At 46.7% G+C, this 16257-nt stretch overlaps 1 protein-coding gene across 1 annotated transcript in view; it reads right to left on the reverse strand.

The window, feature by feature from the left end:
- Nucleotides 1-2048: 2048 nt before the first annotated feature.
- The window catches only part of LOC142802954 (uncharacterized), a 52068-nt gene continuing 37859 nt past the window's right edge, over nt 2049-16257 (reverse strand). The window contains exons 7-10 of the mRNA XM_075888038.1: nt 15956-16255; nt 11986-12123; nt 4208-4387; nt 2049-2246 (exon numbers count right to left, since the gene is read on the reverse strand). Coding sequence (XP_075744153.1) covers nt 2082-2246; nt 4208-4387; nt 11986-12123; nt 15956-16255 — 783 coding nt within the window. The 3' untranslated portion in view covers nt 2049-2081. The remainder of the gene's footprint in view (nt 2247-4207; nt 4388-11985; nt 12124-15955; nt 16256-16257) is intronic.

Here is a 16257-nt window from a genome sequence, read left to right on the forward strand (position 1 = left end):
GACTACATGCCAGACTAATGATGCGCACGAGGCCGTTTCGCTGGCTTCACTTATACAAAATTTGGTATTACGGTACATGAATGGATGACGAAGGTATGCGAGTGGTGCAAACATGATAATCATGAGATGCGTGTCATGTAATAGCATGACACATTCCACGCTTATGATGCGCTCGTTGCCACTTCGCCAGCTTGACGTATACCGAATTTGGTATTGCGGGACGTGAATGGATGACGATGGTATGAGACTGGTGCAAACATGATAAACATGAAATACGTGTCTTGTAACAAGATGACTACATGCAACATACATGATGCGCTAGTGGCCGTTTCACTAGCTTCACATGTACCGAATTCGGTATTACGTGACACGAATGAATGACATAGGCAAATGAGAATTTCAAACGTGATGATCATGACATGCTTGTCTTGTAACAGCATGGCTACGTGTAACACACATGATGCGCTCGTTGCGGTTTTACTACTTTCAAATTCCAAAACTTGGTGTTACGTCACGTGAATGGATGACGATGGTTTGTGACTGGTGAGAACATGCAATTAATGAGGTGCGCGTCATGTAAGAACATTATTACATGCCACACTCAAGGTGCCAATTCATTTCGACGTAACCCGGTGCGCGTGCCCACCGGTGTTTGTTTCATTTCCTCACGCCAGGCACTGTTGTCCCCCTAGTAGGGATCGGTGAATCTAACCACTGACTTTCATTGTAGATCTGCCTGCCATAGACTCGCAGGCACGCACCGTGCTGCGTTGCTTTGACGCATGCACGTTTGAGCGCACATGGCGTCTCTCCGTCATGAAGAGAGGCAGACGCCTTGCTGTCTTGTTGACGTCTTTCTCGTGAAATGCAGCATGTTGGTTTTTGCGCCAGTTGCCGCCGGGCCGCGCTGACTGACGCTGGTCACGCCGGCTATGCCTGGCGTTAATAGAGTGCTCCCGTTTTGCGTGCGTGGCGTCGCTGCGCGCAGCCTGCGTGCGCTTCAACGTTGCGCCGGAGTATACTCAGCCCTTCATGACGCACTCGCCGCCGTTTCGCTAGCTCGACATATACCAAATTTGGTATCACGGGAAGTGAATAGACGACGAAAGTAATGACATTTCCAAACCTGATTATCATAATATGCGTTTCATGTAAAATATGACTACAAGCTACGCTCATAGCGTTATCGCGGCCGTTTCAGTAGTTCCACATATACCCAATTTGGTATCACGTGGCGTGAATGCACGACGAATGTAAATGACACGTCAAAACATCATAATATGGATGTCATTTGAAACATGACTACATGTTATGCTCATGGCACGCTGACGGCCTTTCAGCAAGCTCCATATATACCAAAATTAGTATCAGGTGACGTTGATAGACAACGAAGGTAAATGAATCGTCCAAGCATGATAATTAGGACATGGAAGGCATGTACGGCATAGTTTACCTCCGCCTCGTAACGTTGTGCTGGTTTTAAAGTGACGTATCAACTTTCGTCATTCGTGCTTCGCATAACATGGATTCCCATGGTACGTGAGATCTGCCATTTTTTTTGTTCTTTTCACGATCGTCATGTTCTGTACACTGCGCTCAAGCTTCTACGCACACAGTCGCCACCATTGTTAAAAACGTGTTTTTTCTGTCTCTGTCTCTCTCTGTCTCTCTCTCTCTCTCAAGAAGAGTGCTATCCACTCCTGCGTATTGCAGCTCCTAGCCTATCATCAAATGCAGCTGCCTTGATACCTTCTGTGATGGAAATGTCATGCAAGGCTGCAACAGAGCGTGCAAGTTGTACACCTGTACACTTTCAGCCAAAGATACAACAAACCTTGCGCAGGAACTAATTACATCCACATACAACAAATAACGTGTGCGCAGTAGCTTCTTACATTTATTTAGGAAAACATAATTAGGCTACGATAGAATTTCTTAGTACATTAGTTTTAAAGAACAAGATTGGTGCCTGAGACGATGACGGGAGCAAGAGTGGCAAGTAAACTAGAAGCCGGGGAACCAGCAGTTTGTTTCATTCGTGTGGTTATAGCGCAGTGGAAGCAGTTGAAAAAATAGGAACACTAACATTCGTCATCATAAGTAGATAGCTTGTCAGCGAGTCCTCCATCGTCGAGGCTGGTGGGATCGTAGAAACGAAGTAACTTGTAGTAGTCGCCAGATATTATTGGCCGTGGAAACTTCGGGTGCGAGGCCATCCATTCGACGTCCTTTTTGCTGCACTCAAGCTGCGTTGAAATGCGGAGACGAGACATCATTGAAACAGTCTCAGTGGTATTCGTTGGCCTTTCAGATACTACGTGCAAATTTCAAATAAACAAAATACGCCTTTGTTTTATCCCTCGAGTCGCTACGTCACGTCAAAAATTCCCACACTTAGACTGCTGAAAATTTATTGTAACCATATATTTTTTATCGTTGTTTCTTAAAGAGTCTTACAACCACTGAGGACACCAACTGAGATAATTCAACTACTGGAAAGATTGACTATTGTGTTTGCTAAAACGAACACTGTTCATCTTATTAGAAGGGGAGTTATCATTTATGCACTGAAAATTACTTTTGGTGCACCATATAGCAGAAAACATGCATGTGATTCCCGTGATGTATGCTGTCACGTGCATCTATATTAGCACAGTCATGCACTTCAATTTTTGCTATTCGCAGAGGCCATGAGCACGTGACTCGTGATGCGGTAAAGGAATTTCACGTGACCATGCATTGCTTCGAAGAGTTATTGTGAACATTGATTGATTGATTGATTGATTTGTGGGGTTTAACGTCCCAAAACCACTATATGATTATGAGAGACGCCGTAGTGGAGGGCTCCGGAAATTTCGACCACCTGGGGTTCTTTAACGTGCGCCCAAATCTGAGCACACGGGCCTACAACATTTCCGCCTCCATCGGAAATGCAGCCGCCGCAGCCGGGAATCGAACCCGCGACCTGTGGGTCAGCAGCCGAGTACCTTAGCCACTAGACCACCGCGGCGGGGCAGTTATTGTGAACATGAAAGATGTTAACCGCAGTTTCTCTCATTCCCGTGAAGACAGAACCTTGAACATGGCAAAACAGTTTGCGTGGAGGGATATCGCCATTGCTATCGCTTCACATCGTTGCTTGGAGAGGAACTTGCACTGTATTCAGTGGCTTCACAGAACGAAAATTCTTGTTACGAAATATTCACACACATTGTTAATCAATCACTCCCTAATTATTCGTGAAGAGCCACAGCTTTCTGTCGCACCATAAAATGTTGGGTCCATAAAAATCAGTTGTCTGTCCCATTAAAAAAAAAGGAAACGATGGTGGCCCTACACCTTTCAGTGAATCTAATAACGCAATGCTTCTTAGGCAACCACGGAGTTGCGTGAAACCTTAGGCAGTAACAATCGTTAGTCTTCTTCTGCCAACCTACACACGTAAGCTAAAATTTGTCAGCAAGACGATCATCCACAAGCTTTTACTTATTCACTGGTCAGTTATCGCCTGCTAGGCTAACAGGATTGCTAATATATAATAACTGCACGTAACTCTAGCAAGATGTGATCCATGCAAACAGCGGGATATTTTCGTAAATTGTCCCCAACATTCGCATGGACCTTTGGCGTCTTGACATTCATGCGAAATCTCAGCGGTCAATTATACTCAAGGCTTGATATTCATCCTTTGCTCCGACTCGCATATTTTAACTCATCGACAAAACCACTCATTCCGGTAGCATACTTTTTGTGTCATGGGCCTGTTCACACAATCGATATATGGGTACGTGAATGACGTAGATTACTTCGATTACTTGTAATAATACGTGTGCAGTTTGCTTTTACTAAGTGTCATTGCTCCACTGTACACGCTGTACAGGCGGTGTATGTAACCGCATCAGCAAACGGCAATTATTGTTCTGAGCTCACATGCTGTGTGCGCAAATGTCACAGAAGGGAGCACAGACAATGAAAGAAGCACATATAAAAAGATATTTAAAAAGTCAAGAAAAGAAAACTTTGTTTGGCTTTTTGTGAGCCAGAATAAAACATATTGACCCAAGTTATTTTACAAAGATTTGTAGCTGGCAATTTGTTTTACAAGATAAATACCCTTATAGAATCTAGCGATTCTTCTCGCGCATGACAGTGTCGCAGGAGTATTGGGTGTCAGCGGAAACATGAAAGATAACTAAAACGTACGTACCTGCATCGCTCGTCGCTTGTTGAGGAACCATGTGGCATGAAATACGATTGAAAAGATGACCTGGACTCCAAAGTCTAAGTTGCAACGAATTATCATGTCGACTGCGTCCACTCTGCGCAAATTTGTCACATTCTTCAGGTCAAGGTTGAGTGACTTCATCCACGCCACGAGGTCACCAGTCTGAAACATATTTGCATGCCTGCAGAATTAGGCTGTTTTTTGACACACAAGAATTTTCATCTGATGCGGCAGCTTGCAATAGTAATGAATAATACAAGATCTTTGATATTCCTGAATATGCAAAGACACAACAAATAGTACACTGTTATTCAAATGTATTGGCGTTTTTTTACGAACAGAATCCTTTAGCTGTTACAACTTTAACCTATTTTTTTCCACGAAAAAGTATCTGTGTCCTTAAATGTCATTTTTAAACCCCAATATAACCTGTGAAAGCCTCAAGCATGCATTTCTTGTACGTTAATACACAAAATTAGTTCTGTATCAGTTTTTTAAAAGCATTGGGGATTTTGTTTTTTGTTATCCAAGCTCAAAGAGTATTAAAGTTTGCTAGAATAAAAAAATTAATTTGTTTCATTGGCAATATGGCACCAAGATAAAAATAGAATAATTTGCCACACTGCTTAACACCCAGTGTATGTTTTGTGAAGGTGTCCCACTAACCAATAACAGTGGCGAAACAGTGAGTTTAAGAATAGGAGGCATCTATCTTTCTGTTATGGTGAATTTTTGTTAGGTTATGGCGATAATGAGGAAAAACGTTTTTCTTAACTTGAAGCAAAACAAAAGGAACGTAAAGCTTGCAATGAAGTTCTTGTTCCTCAAGAAATGCACCCATATTTCTCACACTTACCCACTAATAGGCCACTCACTTATCACTCTCATCAGCCAAATAAGCCCGCTCAAGATTGGGACTCGCGCACCTAATTTCGCAATTCATTAGTTGTGGCCCTGGTACATACACCGCTTAGCCGCGGAAGCTGTAGGCGCTTTAGGCGTACCGTGGGGCTTACATTTTTTAAGCTTCTCTTTCGAACGTAGACAGTGTCTTTAGGTTAGCAACTTCAGACCTTGTCATAGGATAGGAGCTTTGCGTTTCATCGGAAAATATTTTTCTGTGTGCCTTTATCATTCCTACAAAAAGACTTTATTTTTTCCGAAACAGTGCAAGTAACAAAACATGTCGTTGGTCTCCACATCGCTTATTGACGCAAGGTAGGCTGGCTACTATAGTGGACAGCCTCTGAGGAGGATAACGAGGTAGTTCTGTGGGCGCATGCTCTGGTGTTCGTGCTTTTGGTCTTTGGTACCGAAAGTAATTGCCCTGTTTTGTGCCTGCGTTCCTGTGTTCTTGAGACATTTTCCGGTGGAAGTGCGGAGTACGGAGTACGGTAGATGATACGGTCCCCATATCACCCCTGACGCAAGCCCATCAAGTAGCTCAGCCGAGCTAACCCCTGTGCACGTACGTTCCAGCCGTCGTTTCCAGGGACTCGAGCTTCAGCACGGTTTGCTGCCTGAACGTCAGATGACTATGAACCAAACACCCCCTAATGTCACCTCGTCAGCACCAGCGCACCTGGTTGTCAACAAACCGAAGACGCCGAAGATATTTCACGGATCTACCATTGATGACGCCGACGACTGGTTCGAGCATTTCAGCCGGGTTGCCGTCATAAACAATTGGACCCAAGAGCGTCAGCTACGCTATCTCTTCTGCTTTCGTGAGGACTCCGCGAAAACGTGTTTTGAGAACCACAAAACAACGTTTACGTCATGGGATGAGTTTCACCGCCAGTTCCTCAAGGCCTTTGCCCGAGAGGACAGGAAAGAGACAGCGGAGCGGGCTATAGAGTTGAAGGCCCTAACGAAAGGGTTACGACCTACATAGAAGACATATGGGCTTTTCAGGCGTGTGAAGCCCTCTGTGACCGAATCCAAGAAAGTTCGGCACTTTATGCGTGGCGTTAAAGAAGAGTTTTTTTGCCGGCGTGATTCGAAACCCACCTGCGACACTTGCAGAGATTCATGAGGAAGCCACTGCCATGGAGAGGGTCCTTCAACAGCGTGCCAGGCAGTATAACTGTGGCGTACATCTAAGTGAGGTCACTTTTCCCACTCTCGGCTATGACGTCAGAGCGTTGCGAGAGCTCATCAGAGCTCCATCAAGGAGGAGCTAAAAAAGATGCAGGTGACTGATTCACCTGTAAAGCAGCTCTTCGTTGCGGAGATGATATGCGTCGAGTTACGGCAAGCCGTTCACGCTCCCCAACAGTCCGAGGCGCCACAACAGTGGCACTGCGTTGAAATGATCTGCGCGGTAGCAGTGCGACGTGCTCCATCGTGCAGGTTACCCAGCGTGTTATACCCAAATGAGCAACGCGCTCGGCAAATGGAGGTGTGCTTCCGTTCTCGCAGCCCACCGTTGATCCCCCAAGCACGACTAACGAAGAGTGACATCTCGCGTACACCTGACCACAGGCCCCTTTCTTTCGAAAGTGAGAAAGCCGCACACGTCTACCGAACATGTCCATACCGCCGTGTGGGTCTCCGCGGATTTTCGCCTAACGCCCGTCGTCCCCGACCTGGTGAGTGACAACAGGAAATAGAGATTTTCCTCTCGAATTGTCACAATATCGAACATCGGTCGCACGAGGCCCACCGTCGTCGCTGGCTCGCTACAGGTCACCGAGCCCAGCCTACACACGTGGCGCTCTGGAACGCCACTAACCGAGTCCTGCAAGTCGGGAAAACTAAGTTCAGCTACGTACGGAGGTGAGGCTGCTGACGCTGACTCTACGTAAGATTCTCCTCTACGACGACGGCGATGGCAGAAAAAAGATGTAGAGACGCAGTCAAACGTGGTACGAAGAGTGGTAACATCAAACATTTTAGTAACTGAAGACGAGGAAGAAGTAATGGTGCTAATCGACACTGGAGCAGACACTTCCGTTATGAGCATGGGTCTTGCCAGCAGGCTGAAGAAGGTTTCTACCCAGTGGGCTGGGTCCCAGATACGTACAGCAGGAGGTCATCTTCTCACTCCAGTTGGATGGTGCACAGCGCGAGTCGTTATTCATATATTTACGTATCTCGGAGGTTTTGTAATACTGCCGAGTTGCTCGAAGGACCTCATTCTCGGACTGGACTTCCTGCGTGATAATGGAGCCGTGATTCACTTGCAGGAGTTGCAGGTGACGTTTTCTACGGCACACGCTTTAGCGCGAAAGCCTCACCACCATTACGTCAATGCTTTGAGGATTGTCGATGATAACGTCACGTTACCGCTGAAGAGTGGCGTGTTGGTCTTGGTAACCTGCGACGTTTTCAATGAATTCAATGACTATGAAGGTATTGCAGAGGCAAATGTGCCATTGCTGCTCAAAGGAAACATCTGAATAGCCCGAGGCTCGGTTAGAGAATAAATGCTCTCGAGTTCTGCTGACCAACATCACCAATCAGTTTCAGCACGTTCCAAGAGGCACCATTGTCGCTTTCCTCCACAAAATCGCCAACTTTTTCGATGTCGGCACAATGGATATGACTTCACCGGACGCAAAATCTTGTGCCGACCTGGGAAGCCGCATTCACGTTAATCCAGACATGCTAGATTCACAGAAAGGGCGGCTGCTAAACCTTGCGACGGAATTCTCGGACTGCTTTTCCACGACATCGAAAGTTCAACGTACTACCGTAACAAAACACCGCATTGTTACCGAAGAGTCGGCGCGGCCTCTTCGCCAACATTATACCGTGTGTCTCCGAAGGAAACAAAAGTGATTAAGCATCAAGTTCAAGAAATACTGAATGATGACGTCATTTACCACTCGACAAGCCCGTGGGAATCACCTGTTGTCCTAGTAAAGAAAAAAGACAACACCCTACGCTTCTGCGTCGACTACCGACGGCTTTACAAGGTCAAAAAACGCGACGTTTATACACTGCCACTGATTGATGAGGCCTTAGACCATCTGCGCCACTCCCAGTTCTCTACATAATTAGATCTAAAGTCAGGGTACTTCAAATTGAAGTAGACGAGGGCGACCGTGAAAAAACCGCGTTTGTGACTCCCGACGGGCTCTAAGAATTTAAAGTACTGCTTTTCGGTCTTTGACTCGCTCGCTGGATTCCGTGCCGACCGGTTGTTTTCTCGCGATCTCCGACGTCAGCGTGGCTCTGGCCGACTGGGCTCGCCCTACGTGATCTCCTGACGCCGACCTCCCACCACAGTGCGGCTCTGACCGACTGAACTTGCTCTACGCCATCTCCTGACGCCGACAAGAGCTCTCGCAAGTGGTTCCCCGTCCTCGGACTCCTGTGACCGTGTTTACAACTTTCCTATCTCTCCTATCCCCTCGATGTGTCATCGCTCTCATGCTTTCACGCTTACTTTATCTCTCTTTCTCTCTTTCTCCACACCTTTATTCCTATCCTTTTAATCCCTCCTCATCCCCATTCCTTGTGAGCTACTGTTGAGGTGTCGCTCCCTGAAGCAGACAGTTACGCGGCTAACTTTTCTTTTCTTTTCCTTCTTACAACATAACCACTCCCCCCCCCCCTCTTTTCTGTCTCTGTTCTACTTCCGCCACATTTCAACGCATTAGAGACACTGCACTCGCTGGACTAAAGTGGCAAACGACTCTTGTATACTTGGATGATGTCGTTGTGTTTTCAAGCACGTTTCACGAACATCTTCCAAGGCTAAAAAGTGTCCTCACTGCAATACGAAAGCAAACCTTACTATCAAGCCCAAAAAGGGCTACTTTGGCTATCAGGAACTCAAGTTTCTCGACCACGTGGTGAGCCCGGGGAACGATCTACCTGATTCAGAGAAGTTGGCGGCCGTTGCCGAGTTCTCTCGTCCTGGAGACAAGAAGGCTGTTCAGCGATTCCTCGGAGTCTGTGCCTCCTACCCTCATTTTGTCGAAGGATTTTCGCAAATTGCGGAACCTCTTACAAGGCTGACACAGCCAGATGTGCCCTTCGTATGGATGGAAGAACAACAACAAGCCTTCGTAGAGCTACGCGATCGACTGCAGACAGCTCAAGTGCTGGCACAATTTGATGACACTGCCTACACTTAGATTCACACGGACGCCAGCAACGTAGGAATCGGAGCCATTCTAGTTCAATGGCAGAACAGCGCAGGGCGTGTAATCGCTTTCGCGAGTCGCAGTCTCATAAAAGCCGAGGATGACTACTCTACCACCGAAAAATAGTGCCTAGCAATTGTTTGGGTCATTAGCAAGTTTACAGCCTACCTATACAGCCGGACATTTCGAGCCGTCAGCGATCACCATTTGCTTTGTTGGCTTGCCAATCTACGGGACCCATCAGGCCGCCTCACCCGCCGGAGCCTCCGCCTTCAAGAGTACGACATAACGGTGGTCTACCAATCAGGAGATAAGCATACAGATGCTGACTGCCTGTCTCGTGCTCCTATTTCTCGACGTCATCCGACATTGAACAATATTTACCCTTTATTGGCATCGTCGATGTGGTGCGGATGGCTGAACTTCAACGTGAGGACACTGAGCTACTTTCAGTCATCCATCGTCTTCAAAGAGAAGAAATTATCATTCCACTCCCGCTCCCACGTGGATAAACATTGTGTTGCCTGCGGAACAATGTTCTGTGCAAGGGAAATCTTCAGAGCAGCCAGGAAACTTTTCTCCTTGCCATTCCAACGGCACTGCGTGAGGAAGCTTTGCAGGCGTGCCACAACGATCCTTCTGCCAGTCACTTAGGCTTTGCAGGATGATAGCGCGCAAGCGACAAAGAAATTACTGGTCATAACTGCATTCATCTGTTCAGCGCTATGTCCGAGCCTGCCGTGACTGCCAGAGGTGCAAAGTTCCACCGCAAAGCCCGCCGGCTGCCTCCAGTCTTCAGATTCACCTCCAGCACCATGTAAGCAAGTGAGAATGAATCTTCTCGGCCCATTTCCTACGTTTAACCAGAATATAGGTGAATAATTGACGCAACCGACTATCTGACTCGCTATGCAGAAACCAAAGCTGTGCCAAGGGAACTGCAGTGGAAGTCTCCAGATTATTCGTCCACGACATTGTTTTGCGTCATGGTGCAACTGCTGTTCTCATAACCGATCGCGGAGCAGAATTTACGGCAGAGTTATTGCAACAGTTCACCAAGCTAACAGGAAAACAACATCTTATCATCCCCAAACGAACGGCCTGACGGAGCTGTCCGTCACTGGCCGACATGCTATGTATGTTGATGTATAGCACTAAAGGTGGGATGAAATATTACCCTACGTCATGTTTGCTAATAATATGGCTGAGCAATAGACCACAGACCTAACACTATTCGAGCTTGCTTATGGCCATCGCGTCACAACACCGTTAGACGCCATGCTCCCCGTAGACCAGGACACAAGCGGAAGTGACATCGTTGACGACTTCAACCAGGAAGCCGAAGATGCCGGGCAGCTTGCGCGGAACCGCATTCACACGCAGCAAGATACCGACGTTCACCGTTACAACCAAGGCCGAAGAAACGTCCACTATCAAACAAGTGACTATGTATGGGTGTGGACACCAGTTCGACATTGTGGGCTTTCGGAGAAGCTGTTGCGACGCTACTTTGGCCCTTTTGAAGTTGCGCGCTACCTGAGTGACGTGAATCACGCGGTAGCTCCCAAAAGTTCCGGTACCAGTTTAAACCGACGATGTCCACGTCCAGGAGTAGTCCACGAGGTACGGATGAAACCGTACCACGCTCGCGAGTTATGAACACTTCGGACTTTATTATCTGCAACAGCGCGGGTTGCTTTTTTTTCGTTGACGCGACAATTTTTTCATGGCCATCTCCAACATATTTTCATTCGACCGGGATGGTTGCTCTTTAAAGGAGAGAATTGACACAAGGTAGGCTGGTGGCTTTAGTGGCCAGCCTCTGAGGAGGATAACGAAGTAGTTCTGTGGGCGCGTGCTATGATGTGCGGGCTTTTAGCTTTCAGTACCGAAAGTTAACGACCTGTTTCGTGCCTCCATCTCTGCGTCCATATGACAATATATTATACATGTAACTATACGTAGCTTGGTTAGGGTTTGAAAATTACCCGCCACGGTGGTCTAGTGGCTAAGGCACTTGTGTGCTGACCCGCAGGTCGTGGGATTGAATCCCGGCTGCGGTGGTTGCATTTCTGATGTAGGCAAAAATGCTTCAGACTCGTGTGCTTAGATTTAGGTGCCCATTCAAGAACACTATGCGGTCGAAAGTTTGAGAGGCCTGTAGTACTAGGTCTCTCATATTCATACGGTGGTTCGAGGACGTTAAACTTCAACAACTGCAACAACAATACGGCTCGCACAATTTTTTGTGACACCTCGTATACTCAAGTATGAATCGTGAAAGGGGAGATTCAAGACGACCATGTTGCTTTGAGTTGCTTCTTAACATAACTGCTGTTATTGATTGGTAGATAGTATATTCATGAGTTTCAAATTACCATGTGCTTTCTTGAAGAACTGCCATTGAGTAATAAAATACGTTGACTTAGACACACTTCGTTAAATTATTCTTAACCCACAGTAAGCGCCATAACAATAGTTATGCCAGCGCTCTGAAAGGACAGCTTCTTTGATAAGTTGAGAACTCACACATTTAAAAATATGCACGTTCTTGAAAAAGCTGACATCGTGGCTTAGTTACGTATAAAGTGAAACATAGACAAATATTATAGTTAGCATACTGCAATGAGCTATTTTCTATTGTGTGCCTGATTTTGCTCGTACCTCTTTGCGACTCTCAGTTACCATGGAAACGCAGTTTTGAAAGAGCCCAGCAGCTTTCTGCCACGATGTCTGGTTTCTGGCGGGAACCTTGGAGTCGTAGGCGTTCGAGATTGTGGTGGTGGACAAATCTTGAGCAATCTGCGAGAAAGAGAAAAGGGAATATCTGAACAAATATCTCCACTTGGTACATCATAATTCTCGTGCCTACGTACTTTTTGTAGTGTTGTAAGATAACTTTGAAGTAGATTTTACTGTTTCACAAACGCTACGCAGTGTATGGCAGTGTGGACCGGGTTGAAAGACGAGCACGGCAGCAAAAGGACCCTACAACAACGTAGAATGTGACGTATCAACGCACGCGCAAACGTGTATGCTTTAACTGCTGTTGCTCTCCAGCTGTCACGTTCAAATTTTCACTATGAGTGCGGTGCCATACACTCCTGTGATCAGCACAATAGCGAACGGGTATCTTTTGTGGAGAATTTCGTACTTCAAAATCCGGACTCCCTGATTCGGCTAATATCACGCGTCGTACTCCATTAGCGATACCGCATGCGTGAATCGAGCTCCGAAGATTCAGTTGTTTTACCTATTTTTCAGAAGAAACTGCCTGACGCTATTTTGTATACAGGTACTCGGTTTAATATAAGAAGGGAACGCTGTGACTGCCACGTCAGATGCCCATGATTTCGTCACAGCCATTCAATAAGAACAGCTGCAGACGGATTGTAGCACGGTTGAGTGGTAGCCAGTGTAATGCCACACGTAGCCTACTTCCGCACATGCCGACGCTCGACGGCGCATGCTAATGTGCCACCAGAAGCGACCGCCATGAGATTCTATTCTATCACCAGTGTTGTTCGCTTTCCCTCACGCTGTTCCTACTATCACCTGCTTGCATTCTCTGCTGTTCTCCTCGTTTGTTCTATTGGTTACGCGGACGTCGCTCAACGCAGGAACGTGCACATAAAAGATGAACCCTAAAAAAATGACAGCATATCCACGGAGCGAATGATGGAGAGTGGGGCGAAGCATTCGTCCGTCCATTCGTTCTTGCTTCCGTCCGTCCATGCGTCCGCCTGTGTGACCGCCCATGCGGCCCGTCCGTGCGTGCGTCTGTTCGTGCGTCCGTCCCTCCGTTCAACCATGTATCCTCCTCTGCGTCTGTTCATGCGTCCATCCCAAGAAAGATTAAAAAAATGGCTGGAGTAGAAATGTTCGCCAAAAGTGAAGCCGTTCTTTTGACGAGATGGTGGCTTTGGTGGCCATATTACTAAGGATCACTAGAAAATTATAACCTCTTAAAAAAGAAGTGTTTCCCTTGCACGCCCAACGAGTTTATTGTGACAACTTTTTCGTGTCACATAGTTCTCCAAGTGCGTCTTAGTGTTACTAGGTTTCCTTAGTGAGCCTCTAATTGGAAGCGAAGTTTTTTGAAGATTCATTCATGCATACTAGTTTGTGTGTTATTTCATCTAGAACAACTATCTTTTAATACAGAACTAACACAGATTTACATAACATATCAAAGCCACTTGATCTTTAGGTGGGCACTATCAGAAAAGAGCATGTTTCTGCCATCTTGGCAGTGGCAAATGGTGGCTTCACTTCTGCTGGCAAAGCACTGCGGAAGCTTGCACTGCAGCAATTTTTCATTATTCCTCCTTGATCCATCCATGCATCTGTGTGTGTGTCCCTTTGTTCATTTATTCAACACTCCAAGTACCACCATCTCGCACCTTTTCATCGTATATTCCCCATATAGAAGCACTGCCATCCAGTGTACATTTCAAGGACTAAACGAGAGGTAGCACTCGAGCACTTTCTTACGGCTTGCACTTCGAGTCTACTGCCCACCATTAACCACCTCGAGTTCATTGTATATACTAGTTTACTGTATTCATGGCACTGCGGCCCAACGCTCTCTAAACCTTTCTAAAACCAAGGAGGTTACGCCCAGCGAGTATAACGCAGCAACCTTTTCCTGTCAGACAGACAGGAAAAGAACAAATTTTTCCGTCGAAGGTCCTCAAAAAATACTATCGTCTTTAAAACTATCGCATATCCGCGGAGGACTCGATGGTGATGTGGGCGAAGCTCCAGAGGTTTTTCGGTGATACCGTGAATCCTGTGAAGTGCAGCAACCGGGTCCACCCGGCGCCGCGCGCACTTTAGCACCGCATTCCGCTTTCGCATTTGGATGTCCGCTTCTCGTTGAGCTCGTTTCGGAGCGGCTTCTTTGATGCGCACCGTATAGAGATCCGCTTGTCGTTGCCACAGTTCGAAGTGGCGTCCTTGGCACACACCGTCTTAGGATCCACCCGGCGCTAAGCTTGCGTGGCGCAGCCTCTTGAGCTATTAGGCGCGATCCGACGTTTACGGCGATGACCCAAGAGTATTAGAGATAACGTGCGCGCCAACGTAGCAGCTACTTGGAGAGTAGTGGCACCTCTAACGCCATCTGATGTCCATACCCAATCGCCATATTGCACACATCTCTACGGGGCAGTACCGTTTAAGAAACTAGACGAGAACTTGCGATGACGACACAAGATGCGTACAACGCCATTTAGTATATTGTCACCGAACTGCATTTTGCATCTATCCCTGTGGAAAAGTGCTATTTATTGTATGATAAGGAAGACGATACTGGGTGTGCCAGGGAGACGAGGGATTGCCCAAGACTATAAGGAGTTTTGCACCTAAAAAAATAACCCCAAATCTGCACGTTACACTGCATATAGTCTTGCGTCTGGAGAGAGGGAAAAAACGTTTATTTGAAGTTCTACGCAAGAAAATTGGTGAAACGTATTCTGGAGGCGCTGTGTTAGTGCCTCGAGCGTGTAGCAGAAGCGAACGAGCGAATCGACACACGTAAAACACGAGCGCCACCTGGCAGTTCGAAAACTAAGGAAGGCGTGCTCGTTCGCGGAGAAAGGTGCGCACTTGTCTCGGAGATGATAAGGTGTCGAACGCAAAGCGTCGAGCAGATGCCACCACCATGTCGTCTTAGCAAAACGTTGGAAGCACTTACCTTTTTGAGCATCACGTTGCACTGTCAGTGCAGCGTGATTAACACTACGGTCCTTAAAATTACTTGTGTGTGCCTTCTCGAGTATAAAGGCACACATACAAAACATCGACATGTTGTTATGGTGCCTCAGATATGCTCACTAAATATTTTTAACAGACAATCGTACAAGTATGAACGATGAAGCTTGAGCAATATTGGAGGGCGCTGCGGATGGGTTAGGTCATTCGGCGCCGTTTGAGGTATCGGTAACGGCGGACATACAGACAAAAGTACAGACAGACAAATGTACAAACAGACAGACAGACAGATCAAAAATTTCCCGTCGAAGGTCCTCAAAAAAGACTATCGTCTTCGAAATTGCTATGGCTTAGCTCGTCTATGCAAGCATATACGTAACGTGATCTATAGACGGACGAATAGACAGATGGGAGCGTCGATCGATAGACGGGCGATATAGTTAGAGAGCGTACGCGAGTTAAGCCCCTGCCCGCTAGCGACATGTCACTCCAGGATCTTCGAGACCTTCTCCGGCGCGCCAGCTCTGCGTCATGTGACGTCACTGCGCTTCGAGCGTGAGAGCTATTGTTCTACATATTCCACTCGAAACTGCTCCACCTCAACCAGTGTAACTTATGCTACAAAACTAGTTTTTTTTACACGTAAGGTAGAACACCTCTCTTCGTAAGACCACAACTGCAGCACTATTTAATTGTATGGTTGGGATTTTTTGAAGCCTCAGTATCTCGGTACATGTTCACTTTGTGAAAATTTCTGAATTATGTTCTGAAACTACACGGAAGTGTTTTTCATATACGCGATGCAACTATTACGCTCTTGTTTTGTAGAGACCTCGGAAATCTCTGATGGCTAGCGATTCGCCCTGCATAGTAGATGAAAGTCAGGTTACAGAACATATTACTACCTTCAGATACGTACTTGAGCGAATTCATTGGTACCCCTGAAGGTGCCACACACGTATCGGTAGAAGTCTTGACATGGCTTTGCGCTTTTGTCTAGCTTCGATCGAAGCCATTCGGCGAGGATGTGGCAGTCATGAGTTCCGCATATCATCTCCTTGGTGGGGCCAACACGAGGCGTCATAAGAGTGGTAGTCGAAGGCGACTGAATCTCTGTAATAACTTTCGGCCAAGGTTGCTGCTGCCGGACTTCTTCTATTGGCAAATCTTGCGACGGGTCGTCAAGGTTTGGGGGGCCGGATTGTCCTCCTACTTTAGGCT

Source organism: Rhipicephalus microplus, chromosome 3 (genome assembly GCF_043290135.1).
Source record: "Rhipicephalus microplus isolate Deutch F79 chromosome 3, USDA_Rmic, whole genome shotgun sequence".
Lineage (NCBI taxonomy): Eukaryota > Metazoa > Arthropoda > Arachnida > Ixodida > Ixodidae > Rhipicephalus > Rhipicephalus microplus.